Source organism: Siniperca chuatsi, linkage group LG3 (assembly GCF_020085105.1).
Source record: "Siniperca chuatsi isolate FFG_IHB_CAS linkage group LG3, ASM2008510v1, whole genome shotgun sequence".
NCBI classification, from domain to species: domain Eukaryota; kingdom Metazoa; phylum Chordata; class Actinopteri; order Centrarchiformes; family Sinipercidae; genus Siniperca; species Siniperca chuatsi.
In genome coordinates this window covers 10,529,737-10,554,592 of record NC_058044.1, presented here as the reverse complement: position 1 = coordinate 10,554,592, position 24,856 = coordinate 10,529,737, and the positions used below count along the sequence as shown (strand labels likewise).

Sequence of the window (24,856 nt, the reverse complement as noted above, 5' to 3'; positions counted from 1 at the left end):
ACTCCAAGCATGAGCCATTCAGTGGCATATCTAAGTTTCACTGTAATCATCGTTTGCTCTCTTCCTGACATCCTTTTCGAAAGTCTTACTATCTGAGCAGAAGATTATCATATCTGCAAACGATTTAGTGTCAAAGATAACTGTTAAATCAATGTACACTTCCCAAGAGCTTTACTCTCAGATTGTATTGGACTGAAGCGTGCAAGATTCACTTTAAACACACGGAAAGCAGAGAGAAGTACCTTAATGATGACAAAAGAAAACTGATTGAAAACAGATTAAATCTGTCATTAAAGACAGCAATTCAATCATGATGCTTGTTCAAACAATACAGCAGACATTTTAGATGAAATCAAAACAAAAACTGCAAATATAAATGGGCGTAAAAAACAAGAGGACACTGAAAAAAAACCCAAACAGCTGCAATGTTAAATGTAGCCCTATGCCTTCGGATGTTATGTCATTTGTAAGGTCTCAAAACATTTTAAGGTGAAATGATTTTTATTGGTGGCACCACCAGCTGCACTGAAGAATAAGAATAATCTTTATGGACATATTGGGATGTCTCTGCTGCAGTGTCTTCACCTCTGTCTTATGATTACACAGTTTTCACCCCTCAAACATACATGTTCAGTATGTTTTTGCAGACTTTTTTTACGTGTTTAGATACAAACACATGAATATGTTCACTTCACCGATGGTCTGATCAACAGTCATTTAAAAGTCTGATGAATAATACTGCACTATAAACACTATGAGGGTGTAGGAGGTTTTTTTTTAAAACTTTGACTATATTTTACCAACAGACAAAATTCTTCCCTTTGTTACAGTAACAGTGTGGGTGAATAACAAGCTACACACCTGCATGATGTGTTAATACACGTAGAGACTGGTTCTGCCTGTTCAGACATGATTCTTTTATGATCGAAGTAATCATGGCACCGTTACTGGTTTGATTAATGAAAGGTCCATTATAAAGTAGGCTACAAATTAAACACAATATGTGGCGTGGATGATATGTATGGAAGCAAATAAATGCTGTAACAATTTAATTTTATAAAGAAATTAATATCTACAGTAATTGTGAAATTTGATCACTACTGAATAATTTTCAAATGTATAGCTTTGAAATATTTTACACATTTTCCTTTGAAAACCATTGTTTTAAATTTATGTGATTTGAATTTCCCTCTTTTAAATTCCCAGTAGGTAAATAGTTTTTTAGTTTCCAAAAACTTGATATAGGCTATGTCTGCAGAAACTGAGCAACAAAAAAACAAACACCAAGCACCAACATTTTTAGTTCTAATTTAGTTTTAATTCTACCATTCTGGAGGTAAGTTCGGTCAGTTTGGCACACATACAATCCAGTGTATTGGATTTTATATATTAAATTAATGATCGTGTTCACTGTATCCTAAATTATAGAAGTTGAATTTTACATGATGGATGTTGGTGTTTGAATTTCACTGATCCAATCTGTGCAACTTGCAACTACACCTGTTTTATATAGTCTATGAACTACACATAAATTCAGAAAGAAGTTTTTTATTTTTTTAAATGTAATAAATTCTGTGGTATTTAAATTAAAAGTATTCATTAGAGATTAAATTTCACCATTAGGTATTCAGTTGCTTATCAAAATCATTACGGCATTTATTTGCTTCAATAGACACCACAAATTAAGTTATTTACTTGGTAGAACAGTTACTTCAAGAGGCTATCCGACAAGTATTAGCCTTTTACCAGCAGAGGGCGTCAAAAGAAGCTACAAGGACTCGCGAGATAAGACAAATCTCACGACTTCGGTCTCTTTATTTCTCGCGGTATTTCGTGTTTCCTTCTCTTTCACTCCCTGTAGCCAACATGGCAGTCGGCAAGAATAAGAGGCTGACCAAAGGCGGCAAAAAAGGTGCCAAAAAGAAGATGTAAGTAGCAAATTCACACATCGTTACACGAAACAGGCTTTGTCTTTTTCATTGGTGTCACTTCGGTGCAAGAAATGTGAAGGATGAAGCCGATTTTAAATAGATGTTACAGGGCCAGTGCTAGTCTCGTCGTCGCCGGCCTCCGTGGTGCTGGATGGTGGCGTTACCATGCTGTGTTCCTTTACTCTGCACTGTAGTAATTTGTCATAGTTTAATTGATTTAATCATGCTTGTATATTTCATTCAAGGGATTCTGCCTAAAGAAGCATTAAAAAGCTATGCTAGTTTGGCCGCAGAGATAAGACCAATAACGTTTGCGATGGGCTACCAAATGTTAGCATGGATTTAGCCGAGCTTACCTGTCATGGCAGTCAAACGCCACAGTTAATTGATTACTGATCAGGATAACTTTACCGTATGCCGTAAATGAACAACCCGATCGTCTGAATTGTATAGTCAGGGTGTTAGGAAATGGCTGATATTGGTGAATTGGTCAGAAGTAAATCCTCCATGATGCCTGCTAACCCGAGCAATGTCCTTTTGCAGTGCGTGTTTAGCTTGCTAGCAGTCTCAAGCTCGCAAGCCCAATTGTAACGTTACAACCAGTCTGTGTTTTGGTTGGTGCTGTGTCATTTCTGCTCAACGAGTTTGCCCTAACTGCTTGTTACTTTCCTGCAGTGTGGACCCTTTTTCCAAGAAGGACTGGTATGATGTCAAGGCACCAGCCATGTTCAACATCCGCAATCTTGGCAAGACCTTGGTCACCAGGACTCAGGGAACCAGTAAGTCTTAGTGTACATTCTCAATATGTAGGTGCCTGTGCAATAACATCCAGCTGTCTCTTCCATACATTAGACTGTCATTGATTTAAATACAAGCTCCATGCTTTGACAATGTCAGTGACAGGATGAATGAGACTTTAAATCATGCTGTACATACTCTTAATTAATGCGAACATGTTAAATTCTACGGATACCCGTGTGTTATGCTTCGATACTCTTGCCGATGCAGTGAGAATGTATGAAACTGTTTCAGTTGCAAATGTTTGCTGAACGCTTATGAAATCGAATGATTTTCTCATTACTGAGGTTCCGCTGATTCCAGAGATTGGCATTACTTTCATTCCTACAGGTGCTTGTTTTTTTTAACTTGTATGTGTTACTCACAATCACTTAGGAATCGCCTCGGATGGTCTTAAGGGACGTGTGTTCGAGGTGAGTCTCGCTGACCTCCAGAACGATGAGGTGGCCTTCCGCAAGTTCAAGCTCATCACTGAGGATGTTCAGGGCAAGAACTGCCTCACCAACTTCCACGGCATGGACCTGACCCGCGACAAGATGTGCTCCATGGTCAAGAAGTGGCAGGTAAATGTCGTGTTTTTATGAACAGTACTACATGTCTTTCTGAATAGTTCATTGTAGCAAGTGAGTTTTGGAATCAGCAGTAAATCAATACTTTTTTGATCCAAAAGTTCTCAAACTTTTGAGATTCAATACCTAGCCTTGTTCATAAGTTGATCATTTCAACAATAAAAGGTTTAGGTTTATATGCCTTGTAAAAACTTAAGGATGACTACACCTACAAAAAACTGATTTTTAGGAGCAATGGTAGTGTACAAGTGAAGTTGGGTTGTGACTGGAGGGTCAGTAGTTTGAATCTTTGGACTACCTGGGAAAATTTAACAGGTAGGTGATTGATCAACTACTCCAGTGGTAACAGTAGAAAACGGACACTGAAGAGACATTTCTAGGAAAGAGCATGGATTGTTGATTGAGGTTCCCCGGAGAAAATCATAAACTAAATGTATTTGTGCTATTGAGTCATAAGCAGCCATATTAATTTAGCTAATTTCACAGTTTTGTAGTGAGTGGTGGACCATATAAGAATATTGGAGTAAATGGAAAACACAGTAAACACTACAATGTTTCACGAACGGGAACTACTTATGAATCAGGTGTAAATTGTCATGAAATTTGAAGAGAACAGACTGCTGAGGTGTGATTAATTTATTTTTTTCTCCTTGAGGGCAATAATTCCTCCCTAATATATTGTTCAACAGGTAATGTCAATATACTCTCCCAACCCAGTGTTTGAGTCTTTAACCCATGAGGATAGTGACATTGAATTTATGTACAGTGGAGCTCAGTAGCAGCAAACCCCAAGTTTTTGTTGCTGCTTTTGAAGCAAAGCAGAAAGGCTTCAGTTATACTCCATGTTGTGTATCTTTGTTCAGTAGCCATAGAGTTTTTAAAATGTAGAAACAAATACGATGCACAGAAACTTGGTCCGCTGCCTCAGCAGGAACAGTGCAGTTTGGGATGCAACATTTCTAATCTTTAAATTGAGCTCCATGAACATGGAAGAACAGTAAAGTTAGGCTGGTGTACTCGAATTATTTTTTTCTTCCACACTTTGAATAACACAAAGCAATTGGGTAAAAGCATCATATGTACTTGTGATTACTGGAACACCTTACAATTACTGGAAGCAATATGCAATTTTGGTTGCAGAACTTGGTGTTCCTAAAATATAAATGGATGGTTGCACATTATTTATCCTTTAGTAACTTTACACTGGTTGTGCTTTCTGAAACTTGTTTTAGTTACAAGGCATTAAATGTGTGTGTATATCAAAAACCAAGTGGACAAAACTGCAGTCTAGTACACCATGTCCAGAGGTTGTTAAACTCTTTGTGGTTTAAAAAAAGCAGGTTGAGGGAAGGTGAACACAGCAAAAACTATATTACCACTCAGTTTAGGTGTTAGAATATACAGGAATTATCACAAATGGAAAGATGGCAGGTTGAGGCTGTGAGATCTAATCAGGATTGATCTGTTCTTTCCACTCAGACCATGATTGAAGCCCATGTGGATGTGAAGACCACCGACGGCTACCTTCTGCGTCTGTTCTGCGTGGGTTTCACAAAGAAGCGCACCAACCAGATCAGAAAGACCTCCTATGCCCAGCACCAGCAGGTCCGCCAAATCCGCAAGAAGATGATGGAGATCATGACCCGTGAGGTTCAGACCAACGACCTGAAGGAAGTTGTCAACAAGCTGTAAGTCATGTACAGTTTCTCCTGCCCCTGAATGACTATTCAAAGTATTTTTTATGACCACACTGATTAGTCTGAGGTTAAACAGCTTCACCAAAATAGTCTTTATTCCACGTTCAAGATAAGCCTCTAATACCAGTGGTGGCGTAATTGCTAAAAAATAAAGGTGTCACTGAAAATGGTTCATAAACTGATTACCCTTTGCATTAATGTGCTGTGTATTGTCGTGTTCCAGGATCCCTGACAGTGTTGGCAAGGACATTGAGAAGGCCTGTCAGTCCATCTACCCTCTACATGACGTCTACGTCCGCAAGGTCAAGATGCTTAAGAAGCCCAAATTTGAGTGTAAGTGATGCTCACCCCTGGCTATGCCTGTAGCTATAGCTTTCTACCTGTGGGAACATGTGATGACTGTTTCGGTCCCAGATGATGCCTGATTACTACCTATTGAGATCAGCTGACGTTCCCTCACAAAAAAATACTGTTTTCAGTAATTGTGTGGAAGGATGAAGCAGGTTTGCAATAGTTGGTTTTCAGAGTTGAACATCTCAAACTGGGTTTAGGGGTGAAGGATCTACTATCATTGCAGTTTTTGACTTCAAACTTCCAGCTGCTCTTAACTTTTAACTATCAGGCTTATAATTTAAAAGGTTGTGTTCTTTTGCAGTGGGCAAACTGATGGAGCTCCACGGTGAGGGTGGTGCCGGCAGTGCTGCAAAGGCATCTGGTGATGACACTGGAGCCAAGGTGGAGAGGGCTGATGGTTATGAGCCCCCCATCCAGGAGACAGTTTAAAACACCCTGACAGATTTAATAAAAAATGTAAATGACCAACAAACTGTACTGTTCTTTGTGTGTGTATATAGTAAAAGCCCAGTACATTTTGTAGATACAATAGAATCTTACATAAGCAATAAAATCAAATCCAGTACTCACACAGGACTAACAAATTGACAATCTATGCTGACTTGTATTTAGTGATTTGGGAATATGCAGTATAAATAGCCTATATTGCATAAGACTCATCACTTGGCATTAAATTTATCACATTAGTTTCTAATATTTAGTTAATACAGGGGAAACTGGTGCTTCCAGGATGTAAATAATGCACTCAAATGAGTAATCTAATGGTAAGGAAGCAGCATAAAACTCAAGTGTTTGTAATCTTAGTCCTAATGTAACAATATTTGTTCCCCAGAAGTGGAATGACCTTTTTATTTGAACTTAATTCCATATAATCAAACTAGATTGATGGAAAAGTAAGATCTACAAAATGTATTGGAGATGCTGTAATGGTAATCAACTAATTGTAGGAAAATTATGAGAAACCACTAGATAGTGCAATTGCACAGTTGGTGAATAATCCAAAATCATCTTGTAAATCAATATCCAAGGTATTTAAATTGCCAGCCAGCTTTACTCATACCCCTGATACATTTCAGTGAACACTTCTTGCCGCAGGTGAAAACGAGATATACTGCATTCCAGTTTAAGAAAGTTCACTTCAGACTTCCACTGCTGAAAACATCTGTCCTCAGATCTCATTTCAGTTCCCTTCAGCCAGGAGTGTCCCATTTTTGTTGTACCAAAAGTCACGTGGCATTATCCCAGTACTTGCACATAGTTTTTAGGAACCAGGGCCCGTTTCCCTCTCAAATCACCCAGGAACCATTCTTCATCAACGGACTCCAGACTGGTTATAATATCCCCAACCTGAGAAAGAAGGAGTGAGAGGTTGTCTGAATGGCAGTGCTTTCACTAGGTATTTTTGAGTGATCTGTGAGTTTGTGCAATTTATTCATAATGGGGGGGGGGGAAATATAATTAATAATCACAATACCTTCAGAGAGAGCTCCTCCTCGCAGTCTGATGTGAAGTCAAACAAAGCCCTGGCTCTACCACCACCAGCAGCAGCTACATTCTGCTGGTTATCAGATGACTGCTGGCCTGCTGAAGAAGGCATATTACTGAATTAATAAATAATTTATTAAAAACTGTCCATTTGTGCCAATTAAAGCTGAGACAATTAGATTAGTCTGACAGAAAATTGGCGAACTGGCAAATAATTTGACAATCGATTAATCTGTGAAATAATGACATTTTTGAATAAGTACAAATACCACACAATACCCAGTTCTAGCTTCTTAACAGTAAGTGGTGCGTTTCTTTGACTTATGAAATAGTAAACTTATCTTAAAAAATATCTTGGGTCAGGGCATCACCTTCGGCTTTAGTAAAACTGCGAGAGGCACTTTTATAGACCAGACTAGAGAAATGAATTGGCAGATGACTCGATAGTTAAAATAATCCTTGCTTGCAGCCATACTGCCAATAACATTGCTTGTCACTGTTAAATTCTACACTACAGCTTAAGTGTAATAAAGATAAAAGTGATTACCTCTTTTTTTTAAATGTTTCACAAATCAATTACTTGAAGAATGTGTGACTATTGAAACCCTTAGAAGTTCAATGATGGCAACAGATTGGAAGTACTGGAAGGAATAATGAAGTTGAGGGCAGTCATTTTGTCATAAACAACATACCGATGCTGTGACAACTTCATACCTGTGCTGCTCTCAACAAAAGCCCTGGGGAACATGCCCTCTCTGCCGTTGAGCTGGCCGCAGCTCCACTCTGCGTCAATATGCTGGGTGATCAGGATGCAGTCGCCCTGTTGAAAGGACAGGTCGTTGTCTGACTTCCCAGCAAAGTCATACAGAGCCACCGCCCACTCCACACTGGACTGAGGCGTCTACAGAGCGAGCAGGACAAGAGAGGAGATGGTACAGTTATTGATAAAAACAGAAAATGTCAACAAATGGGCGTGTGAGCATCAGTACACGTGCAATATTCAGCTGGAACAAACCTCTCTCTCTGATTTTTTTGTTTTACAGAAAACATTTGGTCTGCTGCAAAACCAGTCCTTATTGATGCATTTGTTTATATAAATAATCGGTTACCTGAGCAGGTTTGGCAACTTGAGGGTGTGTACTCGGAGAAGTAGCCATGCCTGTGGGAAAAAATGGCAAACAGGTTACCAAAAAAAAACGAAACGCACATACCATCCAATCAGGGAACAATATACAAAAAGAACTGTGAGCACACTTTGACATAGTTATTATTAACATATTGATGTGTTAATGAATAATTTAGGCTTTTTATATTTCATTTTGAGACTTGAAGGCCAACAAAATAAGAATCACAATATAATTCAAAAAAAGGCCTTTGAAAAAGCATTTCAAATTTCACGATGGGAATTATTTTCTAGGAAGGTTCCTTGAAAGAGAACTATGTAATCTGGTACTATAATTATAGGGAAAATTGAGACAACGTTTAGTTTGTTGTGTTGAGTTTATAAGTACTTGTTGATTCCATAAAGAAACCTCCAAAAATTGTAATTCAACAGCTAACTGAATAAATAAATAAAATATGAAAAATCCAAATAAATAAATAAATCATTTTTGGATAAATTTGGGCGGAGAGGGACTTCAGCTCATGACCTCAGTATTACCTAACTCCTGTTCACCGCCCTTGTTGCATGAGTGTGTTGAGGCTTCAAGTTCACTGTTGAGAGACCTTTTGTAAACAGCTCTTTAATGAAATAGAAATAGAAGCGCACATTCCTGACATGCCGCAGAGGGAAATGCCAGCCAACATAAAAGACAAAAGGATGGATAAAGGCGCTTCACTGACAGACACAGCCGCTCTTTTGTTTCGAGTCGAGGATCAAGAGGATAACATTGTTGTGTTGGTGTAGTCCCATTTAAGACACTGACAAACGTATAATATAATTTCAGCTCATTCTTGGTGGCCAAATCAGCACATAGTGAAAAATAATGAAGGGGTAGGACCTAACCCAGGTAATCTTACCAGGCAGTGATATCCTGGTGGACTGGTGCTGCTGACTTGGAGGTGGAGGCAGATCTTCAATGACCTCTACGAAGTTAAGAGGGAAGACACCAGTAAAGACACCGATCTGTCCTCGAGCCCAGTCCTGTCCAATGAACTCCTGCAGCTGGATCACATCCCCCTCAGAGAACGACAGCTCATCACTGTGCTCCCCCTCGAAGTCGAACCTCGCCACGCATCTCGGACCACTTTAGGGGAGGCAACGACATTTCACACATCACATTAGTTCATCAGGGTAGTTTGTAAAGGCTATTGCAAACAATTTATGATGTAAAAACAGTACCTGACTGTTGCAGGTGGTGGCTTCGCTTTCCGTTCAGGGAGGGGTTTTGGTGAATTTGACTAATTGGAGAAATGATAATGAAATTCTTTCATTCAGGGAATCGTTAACCATAGTGAACATCTCTACATGTATTGTTCTCACCAAAGAGACAATCAATGCTTTGCAAGAACAGGATTTCAGTGGTTGAGACTTACCAGGACTTTAACATAATTGATGGGAAAGAAACCAGTAGATCCGCTGCAAGAGCCTCTGTACCACTCACTGTCCACCTGCTCCACCATGGTCACAACATCTCCTGCTCTCAGACCCAGCTCTCCTGGACCCTCTGTGCGCAGAACAAATACATCAGCTGTTTATGGCATCAGAAACATAATCTTAACATGTTCAAAACAACAAATCATTTGAGAAATTTTAGTTCCACTAATGTGGATTATTTTCAGCCAGATGGTATCTATGTTTCAGAAATGAACATGCATTAAAAAGAATATGTTGACATTTTGGAAATAGACATGTTTGCTTTTTTGCCAAGAGTGAGAAGATTAATACCAAACTTCTTATCCTAGCCTAGCATCAAGATTGGAAGCACAGGGACAAAGCTAGCCTGGCTCTCTCCAAAGTCCAAAAGTACTCCGTGCAACACCTTAAAAGCTCACTAATTAGCACGCTGTTTGTTTAATTCATGTACAGATTTTTGAACTTTGGAAATACCAATGCTCCAGTGCTTGCTGTTTCCCCCTGCTGCCAGTCTTTAAGTTAAGTGCCTCAAGCTCTAGCTCCATAACTACGTAATGCATAGACATCTGAGTGGTATCAAACTTCTCTTCAAACTCTTGGCAAGAAAGCGAATAAGAGTATTTTCCAAAATTTCAAACTTTTCTTTTAGTGTATTGTCTCATTTTAGTGTTGTCTAATCTCAGTCAGTATTATCAGCTGTTTGGTTTGTGTCACCTGGAATGAAGTCATGTATGGCCTGCACATTAAACCCATAACCATCTCCACCGGAACCAGCTGGACCGGCACCCTGTAAGGAGAGAACAACGACACTTAGATTAGTGGATCAGAGCCCACTGGACACAAAGGAGTCAGTCTCAAGTATCAGAGACATGTATTTACTCATAAATGAAGGACAGGTTACCTGTGGTGGGGACATGTTTGAGACGGAGGCAAGAGGAGTTATGATCTTCATGCGAGACATGTGGACTCTGCCTCTGGTGTCTCCAACTTGGCACTCGAACGTATTGTGGTCAATCTCCTCTAGCAGCAGAAGGACTTCATTTTTCTATTGAAAAGGCCAACAAAAAGGTATTCACTGTTGCTGAATCAACTCTATAGATCCAGCTGTTATTGCACTTTTATGTAAAAGCAATATGTGAGCCAGTAAAAGTAGTTCAGACACCTGAAATGACAGTTCTCCTGTATTATTCCCATTGTAGTCAAAGGCAGCAATCGCATGAGGAAGTTGAAGCTGGTGAAAGAAAGCAAAACTGAGACAGGTGCTCATCAAGTGGTATTTGAAACATGATTTAGACATGCAGGGGGATCTCTCTCACAGTGTAATTGTTGTAGAGTCGATGGCCTGGGCTGGGCCTTGGAGGTAAGACGGGTCCTTTCCTGTGGGGCTTCTGTGCCTGGGGTTTTGGTGAAGCTTCCCATGATTCTGAATGGGATCGGCCTGAGGCCTGAAGGCTGGGTGGGGGAGGTCTTCCTGGGCCTGTTTTGGCTGGAGGTGGGCGAGGTGGGAGGGTTTTGCTTGTAGTCAGCCTCCTAAAGTGCAACATCATCATCAGGTTAAGTAGAGTAGCATCTTTACAAAGTGTACCGTCATTTAACATTTAAATTCTACCGCTAGATTTTTTCCCCCCCTTCACTCACCGAGGTGGTAGTGATGGCTCTGGTCCAAACTGGAAAGACTCCTGCAGAAGAATCCAGTTGGGCATTTTTATTAGCACTATAGCATTGGAAACCATAGAAACCAGGCTACAGCACATGGCATTTAGCCACAGCTAGCTTCAGCTCAACAGCAGGCAATGTGTTCATAGGGCTACAATTGTTTGTTTGTTTGTAGAAAGCAGAGGAAATGAAGCAGGTAAGCTACACAGATGACAGTCAAGCTAAAGCTGACAGAGGGAGACTTTCTGGGCTGAAAATGCACCATGTCAGAGTTTATAAGTAGATATACACTAATAGCACAAAACCTCTTAATGAGACTCAAAAACTATTTTTCAAGGAAAGGCTGAAATACAAAGAACAAAGACGTTGTGTGACAAGAAACATCACTCCCCTGATGTATTTTCAGGTCTACAAAGAATAACCTTAATTTTGTGGAAACCATAAACTCTGAGATGTTCAGAGGTAGTGTTTGCACAGTTTATGGGTTTATGATCACTCAGTGTGACGCAATCTTACCTGGAAGTTGAGGATGGGCGTCAGGTTTTGTTTGTGGTTCACTGGGGTGTTTAGGTAGCCTATGGGCTTCTGAGGTGGCAGAGGAGGGGGACTGTCCTGAAAATTATCTGACACTGAGAAGAGATCTGTCTTTACTACAACATACTGAAAACGTATGCTCCATTATGATGTGTACAAAGAAATACAAGAGAAACACATACAGCATGTAAAATATCAAGAAAACTATAAAATACAGTGTTTCGAAACCATATAAAACATTGCATCTCTGTCAATACCAAAATGCACACATCAAATTTAACAGTTAAGTGTACTTTGACAGTAAATCACATACATTTCAACAATCACATAAGGTTTACTGCACATTAGAGGGAGATGGACTCACATGAACCAGTTCTGCTGGGGATCCTGATGGTGGTTGGTCTCCGTGTTAGACTTTGTCTGTTGAAAGAGCCTCCATTGCTGTCCACATTATGCTGAGGCTTGACCGGGATGTGATCTGAACAAAAGGGACACTTGACTGTAAAGTTGTGTATTTATGCTACACTAACCAAAGTTTGGATGCTCAGGAGCCATACAATGTCAACACAGACGACACAGTTTTAGTATGTCATTTGTATTCCAGAACAGTAGAGCTTCAACTATTTGCTGATTGATTCGTCAATTATTTGCTTAATTTTGTTAATTGATTGGTCATTAAAAGGAATAGTTTGAATTTTTGGGAAATGTGCTTATTTGCCCTCTTGCCAAGAGGTGAGCAGATTAATGTCACTCTCGTGTCTGCATGTTAAGTACGAAGCTAGGGTCATGAGTTAGTTAGCCTAGCTTAGCATAAAGACAGTAGTCAGGGGGAAAACAGCTAGCCTGGCTCTCTTCAAAGTTTAAAATATGCCTACAAAGACATCCAAAGCTTACTAATGAACACCTTGTATCTCATCTGTTTAACCTGTAGACAAAGATATGTAAAAATGACAATTTGTGATTTAAAAAAAGGATTTGTGTCCTGTAACCATTTCTTGACGAACCACAGTTTATTCATTTGCCCAGCATGTCCGCCGAGCTGTTGACTGTCAAGAAATAGTTACAGCATATAACTTGTGAAATTGACGTTTTTACATTTCTATTTTTGTACTGATTGCATGTCTCTGGTCTTTATGCTAAGCTAACTAGGCTAATTGCCCCTGGCTCCAGTTCTGTACTTAACGCACATACATGAGTGTGGCATAGATTTTCTCATCTAACTCTTCTATCTAACGAAAGAAAGTGCATAAGCATGTCTCCCAAAATGTTGGAATTTCCCAAAACTATTCCTTTACAGTAAATAAATAATTTACTAGTTGCTAGCTGACGATTTGCTTGCTTTATTCATTTCTTGCTATCATTAATTGAATGCCTGTTGATTATTTGACTGTTGGTCAGACAGGGTAAGCTATTTTAAGACTTTAGGCTCCTATAATGGGCATATGGCATTGATGTTTTATAGAAAGAAAAAAAAACTATTTTTACATGTTTGTTTTGAAAGGTCATTTATAAATAAAAGTTTATTATTATGATAAAACAATTGATTAATCAACAAATTAATCAAAAGATTAATCTATAATGAAAATATTCATTAGGGTGCATTCCTACAGAGCAGTATTGTTTTACACAATATACTGTACAACTTCAAATAAAATGCTACTCACTTGATGGACTGCCCCCATACTCATTCTCTCCGAACATGGAGGTTGAGTTGTGGTTGTTTATATTAAGGTTGGGTTTCAGAGGTTCCTTAAAAGGCCTCACTGGAGGTGTAGGAAGAACTGGTGACGCTTCTTCATAGATGCTGTTGGCTCTTGTCAGTACAGAAGGACGTGATCTGTTTGGGATGGCCGTCTGGTTGAGTAAAGTCTCTAGTTCCTCTTTTACAGATCCCACAGGTTTCTTCAGGGGCTGAGGTCTAGGGGCTAGTGTAGGGTTTTGAGGGATGTTTGTAGATGAGACATTTTGATTGCCATCATCTATACTGTGATTAAACTGAGGTTTAAGAGGTACAAAAGGTTTAGCAGCAACTGGAGGTCTGTCGGTCGGCTTCCTAGGTCGAGGTTCTGGTTTGGCTGGTTCAACCACATTTCCCTCCTTGGCGCTACTCTCAAAGGCCCGGATCCTGGCCTGGATATTGCTTTGACTGTGGTTGGTGTTCATCTTGTCAGCATCTTCACCTTGTAAGGCCTCGTCCGATTGGTTAACGGTGTCACCGTCCTCCTCACACTCGTTATCTGCACTAAAGACCTCCAATAACTCCTTTAAATATTTATTTGAGGAGACGTCCTCTGGATCAGATTGAGCGCTGTCACAATTTTCACTGAGCTTGACCAAAGTCTGAACTTTAACCTCTTCTGTAGTTGCCTGCTTTCGGGATTTTGTACGAGGAAGTGGAACGGGGCGTTGACCGAGTTCTGAGTCTGAAGAAGAGGGAATAGTTTCAGCAGCAGTGGCAGAAAGATGTTTTGTAGGAATATCCCAGTGTACAGTGACAGATCTGGTGCATGTGTGAGTGGAATCTGCTTGGTTGGGTTGCTTTACATCTGACTTTGAGTCACTTTGGTCCTCAGTGTTTGTGGATACTGTAGTATTTGTTCCAACCTTCTCGTCAGTGGGTGCAACAGTTTCAGCGGCCTGTTTTCTTTCCACTGATTTCGGCAGCGATGGTCTTGGTGGTTTTTGTGGCTTTTTACCTGGAAAGAAATGTAAATCATCATGAAAGAATCATGATGTGTATAGCAGAAATAGCCTGAAACTTAAAACTGACAGTTCGGTACACAGTTACACCACCACCAGCGATTCTCGTATGCCTCACCAGCAGGTCTTTTCCCTGCTGACTGTGGAGCAGTCTGCGAGGGGTCTTCCCTCACAGGGTCTGTCTGTGTGGCACTTGTGGTGGTGCAGGTGGTCCGGCGGGGGGCTGCAGTGGGCTTGACAATGTGCTCTTCCTGGGTCTTCTCTTCAATCACCTGCTCATAGGATGGTGGGGGCTAAGTCATGAAAAAGAGAGGTGTTCACACACCCGCGCATGTTATTTCCCCATATACTATGACATTTCTGCTTATGGTACCGGCTCAGTATGTTAAGATATTTCATTTAGTGATGTGCTGTATAAACAATTAGGATTTACTTACAGGACCGTAGCTACTATTGAGGATACTGAGGTTATGTCCTCAAAATGATTTCAAGGTTTTAAGGTTTTAACTGACTGCAATTAAAAATTTACACATGGTGTGAATTTCGCTGACTCCAGTATTTTTAGGCTTAATATATTTAAATTCTACTACTTTTGGCCAACAAATTTTTATTCCTGGCAGTGTGGAGAAAGGCTCTGAAATAATATTTAGACCTTGATGTTGGGAAATAAAGGGGAACTTTTGGCTACAGCTCTGCTTAGAACTTACATTTTTGTAAGTTCTAGGCAGACATTTAGTGTTTTTTGATTTCTTGATTAAGAAGAAATATTCTTGGACAGCACAGAATCAAAGCCAGGTGAAACCAAACCAGGTGAAATCAAAACACTGTCAATCAGACGAGGCCTACCTGTGTAACAGCCTGGATCCCTGCAGACCAGCCTGACTGAGGAGGAGGAGGGAAAATCTCAGAGGTTCCTGAGAACCAGTTGTTACTGGCCAGAGGTTCTGCTGAGACGATGGTGATCTCTGGTCGCCTGAAATACAAACCGTACATATCTATGGCACCAATTCAGAACACCAAAATACACATGATTACAGATGATTTATTTCTCGTTGATAACTTGGTTTCTTTCTTAGCCTAGCTGGCAAAGTATTTTCAACTCTTATTGAGGTTATTTGTAAAGCAACATGCAACAAATTAGATAATAACAGTCGTCTATTTAAATCCACATCAATGAGGAGGAACATGAATGGTCCAGAAGTAAACGGCATTATAAAGTTCTCTACTTGGTAGTGTTTGTTTATTTTACCTTCTCTCTCTGGGATGGTGACTCTGAGCGTTTGTCCTTGCTGAAGGAAGAAATATCATATTATATGTCATAATTTTGTTTTACGTCTAAAAATAATCATATTTTACAAGACAGTTTTACATTGTTTTTCCATTTATGTGTGGAAACATTAAGATTTCTTTTCCATTTGTCAACAATTATAAAACTGTATTTCTGAGGGACAAACATTTGTTCATCTTAAAAAAGGTTAATAACTCCCCCATATAAATCATGATATAATTCTGATTTAGATCTTTCGTTTTCTACAAAAAGCTTATTCAAGGAATTAACCCTTTATGTGTTGCTTTTACGTGATCTCAAAATGTCACTGAAGCTCAGTTTTGGCAAACTTACTTCGTTTGATAGCAGCTCGTATAGAAGACAGAGGTCCTTGGCTGAAAAGAGGGAAGAAAAGGAAGCCCATTTATTGTTAAGGTGTGGAGCTCATATTGTTTACAGCTTAATGTATGCAGAAGGAGCTCAAAGCTGCAAAATCAAAGTCCTACTTCAGATAGTTCTGATTTAATTTAGGGAACAGCAAGAAGGCTTTAGTCAGGTAAATATTTGTTCACATCTGCAGCTCTATACAACAAAGTATTGGTTATTCAAGGCAAAAATATTATATATAGTATTGCAAAAAGTGATGCTTTCAGCATTACATAAGAGAAGAATAACATCCCTGCAACTGCTGTTTATGTGCTCAGTTGAAAACCACCTACCTTACAAAAATATGGTCCAGCTAAACACAGGACAAATGACTAATCTTCCACACAACACCTTCTCTCCACACGGACATGTTTGACACAGTTTGATATCCTCAGGCTGTTTACCTCTCAGTGGTAAAGATTCTTTTCTAATCCTAAAATCTCATCACATAATAATATTAAGATCCCCAGTCTTTGTGCTTTCCTTGTTCAATTAAACAATTGTGGTACTTTGTGCTAACAGTCTCTTTACCACAGCTGCGGTAAATTCTCTTGACAGTGGAGGCAGGCTCATCATTAACACATGTCATGCTCATTAAGGACTGACTGCAGGAGGGTGATACTATCTGGGGGAAAGACCAACAATCCTCGCCCTTGTCTTGATGGTGATAAGCTAAGCTGTAAACACAAGGATCTTAAGGCCAAAAACCATCTTGTGTGATCTATCATAAACTGTGTTTTTAAATAGTTTTCCAGATCTCTATGAGGTCTACAAGGGCCAGTAAGGAGGCTTTGCTTTCCTTAATGTCTGTAAACAACAACAACTAAAGAAATGCAGGTATTCGTCCCCATGTTGATTTCTGTCAGTCAGTCAGTGAGAATAGATCAGTGCATTGTTTGGTCCATTCACAACTTCACCATCAGCATATCTGACTGTTAAAGGGATAGTGCCTCGTTCCCAGCAACAGTACAGTTTGGTGAAACTGTTGGTAGTTATGCAAAATAAAAAACCCTATAGGGTGAAGGGAAAATTACATACCTAGAATGTAAGTGATCTGGCTTGGTTCTTTCAGGATGATCTGCAGAGGAAAACAGAGGTACCTGTTTTAATCTTGTGATACAGTCAATTGTTTTATAGAAAATCTAACTGAGAAACTGTTAAGGGATAGAATAACCAGATGGGAATGTCTAGTTCTGTCTAATCCAGAGAATTAAATACCTGGCATATCAAGACACTTTGTTACATTAATGCAAAAGTCACACAAAAATCCAATTTTACCATAAAACAGTCGTTCTCATTGATTTGCTACATTTCCCACAATGGCCCACTGTACACAGAAATATTAAAGCGAATGCTACCACAGTATGGAAAAATCTCTGACAGTTGAAATTGTATATTGTCTCATGGTATATATTGTTGTACCTAGTCTATTAGTATCAGGACAGTGACAGTTTTGACTCCACTCAGGTACATTGAATTTGAAATGAAACAATGACTATGAGGTTTAAGTACTGACTTTCAGCTTTAAGGGTGTTTAAAGGTGTTCAGCTCCATATTGAGTTAACAGTGACGGACTTGTAACACTTTCAATATAGTATGTCGTCCCCTAATTTTAGTGAATTGCAGCAAGACGATTATCAGACGACAACCAAGAAGTTTTAGGGCAATGCAGTGGTCACCTGTCACCTGACCTTATGTGTTTCACTTGCTGAGGACCATCACCTGAAGGCAAAACGCTCCTGAAAAAAGCAAGAAGTGAAGATTGTGCCATTGTTTCATTTTGAATACTACTTCCTACTACTTACAGACTGGACTTTATGAACTAGAAATACAAGAACCAAACCTTCACCAGCGGGATCAGCAATTAATTCTGGATGAACAAGTTAGTCTTCAGTAACTGGGGTGGCGCTTCCAAATCTTTGCGATTATTACGTAACCATGACAATGTTATTTTCCTTGATACAGACAACTGCATTAGTTTTCACGAGCAATGCTATACAGTCCCTAATTTTTACAATTTTAAAACATCTTCTATTGCGTGTAATTCACATAGAGTAGAAAAAAACAATCAAACATTTAGCAATATAACTGCTAACATAACTGCACTGAACATCTTCATAAAAAGCATTAAACAAAAGTCCTAAATGTATGGTCCACAGATACTGTGTTGTGTTAATGAGATTCTATAATGCCAGGTGGCCCTGAAGATTGGGAATAGGGCTTATGAGAGGGATAAACATAGTTAAAAGGAAAGTCAGTGTTAAAATGTTCTCTCCCATTCAAAAATAAATAAATAACAGCATGTACCCAGGCTAAAGTGAAATTTACTGGTACGTTACAGGTGCTGCTTCAGACACATACAATACACTCAGTTCTATTATTTCCTTTACTATTTGGCAGTGACCTGAATTTCCTGTCTCACTCAAACAACAAGTTGTAAAGGAGCAAAACGTAGATTTCACACCCCAGTCCATTGGTTAACACCTAGGCACTTTATCTAATCTAATATAATCTAATCTAATAAGAGGTCACTTGTTTCCTCATATTTGAGAGTAAACTCTTTAGAAGAATATTGAAGAAAAAAATACAGGCAGTGGTTGAAGTCAGCATTTTTGTCAATGCCTCTAGCCTGAAACCATGACCTCGTTGGCAGTCAAATCCACCTGTTACTTGTTAGCTATTAGTGCCACAGTGCTACTGCCTCAAGTTACACTTTAACAACATGTGAGAAGAGACTTTCTGTACTTTCACTTAATGAGAAAGACGTTTTCTAGCAACTGACAAAGTATCAATCTCTGTTACTACACACACATCACCGCTTCCTTCTAAATATTAAGTGTGATGTATATATGACATAATAGCACAGTTGTCTGGTTAACTTTACTTTCACTTATGCATGTGATGTGCTGTTGCCCTCTACAGAACGTGTCTCTCGTGATTCTATGCAATGATGCCCCTACCTGTGAGGAATAAATATAAAATCTTCAGCAACAAAAGGATATTTCCACCAGGATCCTCTCTCCTGGTCCATCGAGTGAGTGACTGAATGTGACAAAAAACTTGAAGCCGGCAGTCACACACCCATAGACAACAGAAAAAAAGAGAGGGAGGGACTTGTAATATCTCAGCTCTCCTGTGTTTACTTGGGCGATCTGATGAACTGGAATGTGGTCATTCAGGAAGTGATGGTTGTGCCACTGTCACTGTCTTTTTCCTCCAAAATAAAAGGTCACAGGGATATTCACACTGCTCTGTGCCATTCGTAACTGACATTAGTCTAAAAATATTTAAATAATTAACCTCTACAGCCTTGATTGTACCTCTACTAAGTCATGAAGTCACAGCCTATTTGTTTGGCTGAAAATTTAACTGGTAACTATCAATGAACTAATCAAACTTTACATATATGGCATATTTCACCCTGCTTTGTACAACTGAAAAAAACACTGCAAGAATACAAAACAAGTACTGCGAATCAATGGAGACGATTGCACACACACACAAGTGCTGTACAGTACAAGAAAGATGCTGAAGTAAATAAATAAATAAACTGGGGGGGAAAGTATGAAGATACATGATTAATAATAAAAACTACAAAGTATTAAGAGATCATTTACAATTACAGAAACACTCCAGGCGAAAAAGGTTTTTGAGCTTACATTTAAAAAATATACAAATTTTAAGCTACCCTCTGATGCTCTGAGAGGCTGCTCCAAAAGCTTAGAGCACATGAGCTAATTGCTGCTCCACCAAAAGGTTTTCATTCTGCACTTTGAAAAAGTTAAAAGGCTCCCAGAGTACCTGAGGAGCCCTTCTGGGTCATACATTAAAAGCATTTAAGATATGTGCTAAAAATAGTGATTTTAAAAAGCAAAAGCCTTTGTACCAATAACAACCACTTTCACATTAATATCTCAAATGCATTTTTTTAAAGAGTATGAACTGAAAGAAACAGCAACATAAAGTTGTGTATTATGAGCTCAGCTATTAAAGGAGATAACACTGTGTGGGACACTGGGAAAGCAAACTGGTATGTACTGTAGATTCAAAAGCAATAGACCTAGATTTGATCCCGATATAGCAGTTATATGTTGTATCAGATTTTTTTTTAGGTGACAGTTCCAGACAGACCAGTTCTTCTTATGTAACTTTTGTCCTGGAATTGCTTTCATCTGGTTTCAGTGCTTATATAAAAAAATATGATAAAATATGAATCAGACATTACAGGAGACTTAATATAGACAAAGCAGAAATGCTTAAAGAGTCTATAGCCATGCTAGCGGCTCTGTGAGGTTGTACTTATGTACAGTGGTGCTTTGAGCTAAATGCTAACATCAGCATGCTAACATTCTCACAATGACATTGTTAACATGCTGATGTTTAACAGGTATATTTACCTCAGTCACCATCTTAGTTTAGCATGTTAGCATGCTAACATGTGCTAATTACCCCCAAAGAAAAAGCTGAGGCTGTGGGAATGTCATTAGTTTTGCAGATATTGGAGAAATAAAAATCTTGACTTGATGGTGGCACTCGACAAAAGGTCAGGGGATCACCAAACCTATTACAATTCACCCTACAGGGATTATGAATGTCTGTCAGCCAGCATGATCTGGTCTGACGGCAATCCATCCCACAGTTGTCGAGACATTTCAATCTGGACAAAAAATGTCAACCAGCTGGTTGCGCTAGATGAAAAGTCACAAGATTACCAAATTGACGAGTATTCATCCTGTGGGGACAGTGGATATCTGTACCAAATTTCAGTGGTGAACCAACAAACCGACCAACTGACTGACCACCGAATCGTTGTCCCTTAAAAAGCATGCAGATCATTTGAAAGAACATGTGTAGTGCTCCCTGACTGTGCAAACTGTGCTAAACTCACTCATTAAGAAGTCTTTGAGAAGAATTAGAGAAAATGGAAATCGCTGCCAGATAACGTGACGAGCCCCATGAACACCTCATAAAGTTTTGGATTCTAATCACCTCTTGGTATTTGTGGGCCATTGACACCTGAAAAGACACCACAAACACACGAGAAAGCTGCCAAAGTCAGCAGGAAAGGTTTCCCCTCACAGCTGCACTCTCACTTGAACACATGCTGACATTACTCAGCACAGCAACAGCAGTCACAGAGCAGCTGGTGAAACGGAAGGCAACAAAGGGAGAGAAAGAAAAACAATCCAAGTGTCATACTACACCAGCCAGGACTTCATACCACTGAAGTCAGAGGCAGATAAAGTCTAATAAAGGGTTTAGCTTGAGTCTTTCTCCAACTTCTTAGGCAGGTTTGCTGACTCAATTATACATCATACTCAACAAATTCGAGGTACTTGTTCTTTATTTGACTTCCACTTTATGCAACTTTATACTTCTACTCCACTATGTCAGAGGCAAATATTGTACTTTTTACTCCACTTTGTCTGACAGCTTTATTTACTAGTTGCGTTTCATACCCTTCCTGTCCAGTGAAAACCATGTATCTCCAAATTTGGTGATTCTGAAATTGAATTTTTCTGATAAACTGAAATTTTAAGTGTTCCTTCTTTATGGGTTTTATGCAATTTCTCCTACTTCTTAAGCTAAATAAAAACTTTGGATTTTCTTGAAAAGTTGACTTTTTAGAGATACGTGGTTCTCACAGGACTGCGATGCTAGAATATGACTGCTGTAGATTAAACTACCCAACAGTATATAAAGTAGTTACAATTAGCTCAACCTTAAACAGCAGTACAATGCAACATACACATGAATGCAGCTGTAATATTATATATCTGCATAATGAGCACTTTTACTTTTGATACTTGATACTGATAATACTTGCATACTTTTACTTAACTAAGGTTTTGAGTGCAGGACTTTTACTTGTAGTTTAGTATTTTCACAGTGTGGTATCGCTACTTTTACTTAAGTGAAGGATCTGAATACTTCTTCCACCACTAGTGTGTCACATTTAACACGCAGGGATAACATCTTTGTTGTTGTTAACAGTTGATAGATTTATCCTTCACTTGAAAAAAAACAAAACAGATTATAGTGTTATGGGTGACAAACACAATGTCAGCAGCTGATGTGGACCTTTAGTCAGAGAAGATTAGACGGTGTCAATGCAGACGAGTGATTCACAGTGGAAACTGCCTCAAAATAGGTATCTGACATGGATCCATGATGCTGCGGGCCAATGCAAACCACTGATGAAGGAATGTATCATATTAAACCATTATTCTGAGGAAAACTGCATCAAGTACAGACAAGTACAACTTGTTCATGACACAGCAGCCTGCCTGCCCGGAGAGACTGACAGAAATTTCCATGAGGACAGCTGGTGGGGTTAGGGTGTGGTTTGGGGGCGTAGTCTGAGCTGATACACTGGCTGTAGATAGCTGGGCAGGGCAGGGCACATGGGAGTTAGAGAAATAAGAGTTTGCACACCAGGTGTTGCTAAGAAAAAGCAAGGAACAAAGAAAACTGTGTTATATTTACAAGGAACCTTCTTCTGAGCCATAATAGAGGGGAAATTCTAACTACGACTGAGACAGTTTCAATACTCAAGGCAGCTGACTGAAAAGCTAATGTTTGTTCATTAAATCACAGGCTTAATACTGACGCTACAAACCTGTAAGTGAGTCAAAATTAAAAAAGGAACAAAAGACTTGTTTCCTTTTCAGCGACAAGTGTTGCTATGGGGTGTGTGGGGTAGTTTCTATAATCACTAGGTGGCTGCTGATAAGGTAAATGGTGTTACTCTAAAAAAGGTGACAGACAGGTTTTCAGCTCTGTTGCCTGCGGAGACTGTTCACTCTCAGCTGCTACCGGCACACAAATGTCATTTACTGAGAAATCCATCAGTGGTGAGTGATGATGATGATCACAGAGGCCAGTCGCTGGTATTAATGACACTTTCACTTCATGGGGCACTGAGGATTTGTCAGCGATAAGCTAACACAAAAATAAATATTTGTGCTGTCAAGTCAGTGCTAATCAGGTCATTCTTTATGACAGAGGGTCGACAGTGCATCATTTTAACAATTTAACTGAATAAAAAGCAAACTGTCTCTTATATTGTCCTTTAGTATTTTGTCTTAAATGGAAAAAAAAAACTTTTAAACTTAAGCATTTTAGCTGACTTCCACCCAGGAGACCAAAACATGGCAACCAGCCTTTACTGCTTCATACTGTATAAGAGTTTTGTATCTCCTAGCAACTGAAGGGGTACCAGAGGTATCAAAGCACAGCTGTTAACACACTTATAAATATATTTAAATGTGAGGATCTTTAAAAGCAAGTTGATCAAGATCAATCTAATGTTTTTGAAGTGTATGTCTGTCCATACATAAAGAGTTTTATTTTTTACATTTACATAAGCCTATCTGTCTGGTTGACAAGATACTGTAGGCCTACTGTATGTCAGGTTTCAACAGCTTCTGATAACAAAAAAAGTCACTGAATAGTTAAAAGGGCCATACCAGTGTTTTTGCATGTTAGCACCTTATCTACAAATCATCTAGACTTGACATTTTTGCTGTGCAGTAATTAATGTTTGACGGGGTTTTTTCCCAACTGTTCCAGACCTCCATTAGTATCTATTAATTTCTCATGGCACGAAAATCAAATAGCAGACTCTTTCAGTGCAGATATGTCATATCTGCACTTCAATTACATCACCAAAGAACAATAATGTAACTTTGACAAAAGATGAATGCAGACTTGGTGTTCACTGCGATGGATTACACAACTCATCTAAGTTAGTTGATTGTCTTTCATCTTGTAGGCTAGCGTAGATGAATGGAAAACAATGGATGCCTGGAGTGGTGGGAAAAATACACGCACATTTCTAAAACACAACAGCATGATTTGCTAAATGATGTAAAGTACACGTGATTTTCAGTTAAGTTGGTGAAAACGTGCAAAATCACTGATAAAACGTGCAAAATCACTGATATGTTCTTTTAAAATAATCATTAAACTCACTTCACAAAAGCCTGTCTCTCAAAAGTCTAAATCATATGCTCCATTTCGACAACAACATGTTTTAAAACAAAGTACCCGTTATATGTTTCAGGAAACTATTCAGCTCATCGGAGCATTGTCAGCCTGGTACATTCCCAAACATACCTGTTGTCTGGCTTCTGTTCCGGACGTCCCGCAGCTCTCTGCGCTCCCCCTCTCCCTCCTCTTCACGCCGGGCTTCGGCCATCGGGATTTAAAACAATGTAGAAATAAATAATAAATAAATAGATATCCGTTACTAGAAGTGCAGCTAGTTTATCTGTCTACACGGTCGCTAAAGCTCGGCTTGCTGTCCTGTCCGCTGGAAGCTTCCGTTTGTCCTGCTCTGCCCCGCAGTGGATGGAGCTGGTGCCACTCACCGTCACGACCCCAGCAGGCAACACGGTCCACCTTCTGCAGGACCAACTCACCCAGCGATAATACCAAACATGGTATCCCATTAGCTCATGGTTAAAACTTTTATTTTTTATTAACGGCGGTTCCCTTTTCCTCCTAATTTTATGAAACCGATTTTTTTTAAAAACGCTGGGGGGGGGGGGTGTTTGCATGAGATGCAGAACTCAGATTGATGAACAAGGACAACCTTTCAACAACCAAGAAACTGTCGTGTACCTGGTGAGGGTGCGGACAAATAAAACCCATATGGCTTAACTAATATTCACACTTTACACAGAGACAAGTTTTGTGTGTTCAAGTGTTAAATTATATTTTATATATCTCCCTACATAAGCAACGTTTTGAATGCAGGACTTTTACCTGTAGTTAGTATTTTCTCACTGTGCTAGTGTTACTTTTACTTAAGTAAGTAAAGATCTGAGCACTTCTTCCATCACTGGTCATCTTCATAAACA

The 24,856-nt window shown here is 39.3% G+C and overlaps 2 protein-coding genes across 4 annotated transcripts; one reads left to right on the top strand and one right to left on the bottom strand.

The window, feature by feature from the left end:
* Positions 1–1,771: 1,771 nt before the first annotated feature.
* rps3a (ribosomal protein S3A) lies at positions 1,772–5,817 on the top strand. The gene is made up of 6 exons (XM_044190066.1): positions 1,772–1,928; positions 2,607–2,710; positions 3,105–3,292; positions 4,778–4,986; positions 5,219–5,328; positions 5,651–5,817. Exons 1-6 carry the CDS (start codon positions 1,867–1,869, stop codon positions 5,776–5,778), a joined length of 801 nt encoding a protein of 266 aa, XP_044046001.1. The 5' UTR covers positions 1,772–1,866; the 3' UTR covers positions 5,779–5,817.
* Positions 5,774–24,323, bottom strand: sh3d19 (SH3 domain containing 19). Of its 3 annotated transcripts, none has more exons than XM_044190063.1 (21): positions 24,111–24,323; positions 17,031–17,070; positions 15,921–15,961; positions 15,549–15,588; positions 15,146–15,272; positions 14,418–14,592; positions 13,264–14,295; positions 11,964–12,077; positions 11,582–11,694; positions 11,048–11,088; positions 10,726–10,939; positions 10,572–10,640; positions 10,311–10,454; positions 10,124–10,196; positions 9,370–9,500; positions 9,176–9,234; positions 8,854–9,080; positions 7,944–7,993; positions 7,549–7,735; positions 6,824–6,930; positions 5,774–6,696 (listed from the first exon to the last, which is right to left on the bottom strand). In XM_044190063.1, the coding sequence occupies exons 1-21, from the start codon at positions 24,190–24,192 to the stop codon at positions 6,586–6,588; spliced, it is 3,177 nt and encodes a 1,058-aa protein (XP_044045998.1). In that variant the 5' UTR covers positions 24,193–24,323; the 3' UTR covers positions 5,774–6,585. The 3 variants fall into 3 exon arrangements, with proteins under 3 accessions (XP_044045998.1, XP_044045997.1, XP_044046000.1); XM_044190062.1 differs by having other exon boundaries at positions 5,825–6,696; positions 6,824–6,933; XM_044190065.1 differs by having other exon boundaries at positions 5,825–6,696; positions 6,824–6,933; positions 14,418–14,571.
* Positions 24,324–24,856: the final 533 nt, after the last annotated feature.

Coding starts and splice junctions, on each gene's coding strand:
- rps3a (XM_044190066.1), top strand. CDS start 1,867: ATGGCAGTCGGCAAGAATAAGAGGCTGACCAAAGGCGGCAAAAAAGGT. Junction 1,929..2,606: donor AAAGGTGCCAAAAAGAAGAT/GTAAGTAGCAAA, acceptor ACTTTCCTGCAG/TGTGGACCCTTTTTCCAAGA. Junction 4,987..5,218: donor AAGGAAGTTGTCAACAAGCT/GTAAGTCATGTA, acceptor GTCGTGTTCCAG/GATCCCTGACAGTGTTGGCA.
- sh3d19 (XM_044190062.1), bottom strand. CDS start 24,192: ATGGCCGAAGCCCGGCGTGAAGAGGAGGGAGAGGGGGAGCGCAGAGAG. Junction 10,641..10,725: donor GACTCTACAACAATTACACT/GTGAGAGAGATC, acceptor TTCTTTCACCAG/CTTCAACTTCCTCATGCGAT. Junction 6,697..6,823: donor AGGAGGAGCTCTCTCTGAAG/GTATTGTGATTA, acceptor CTTCTTTCTCAG/GTTGGGGATATTATAACCAG.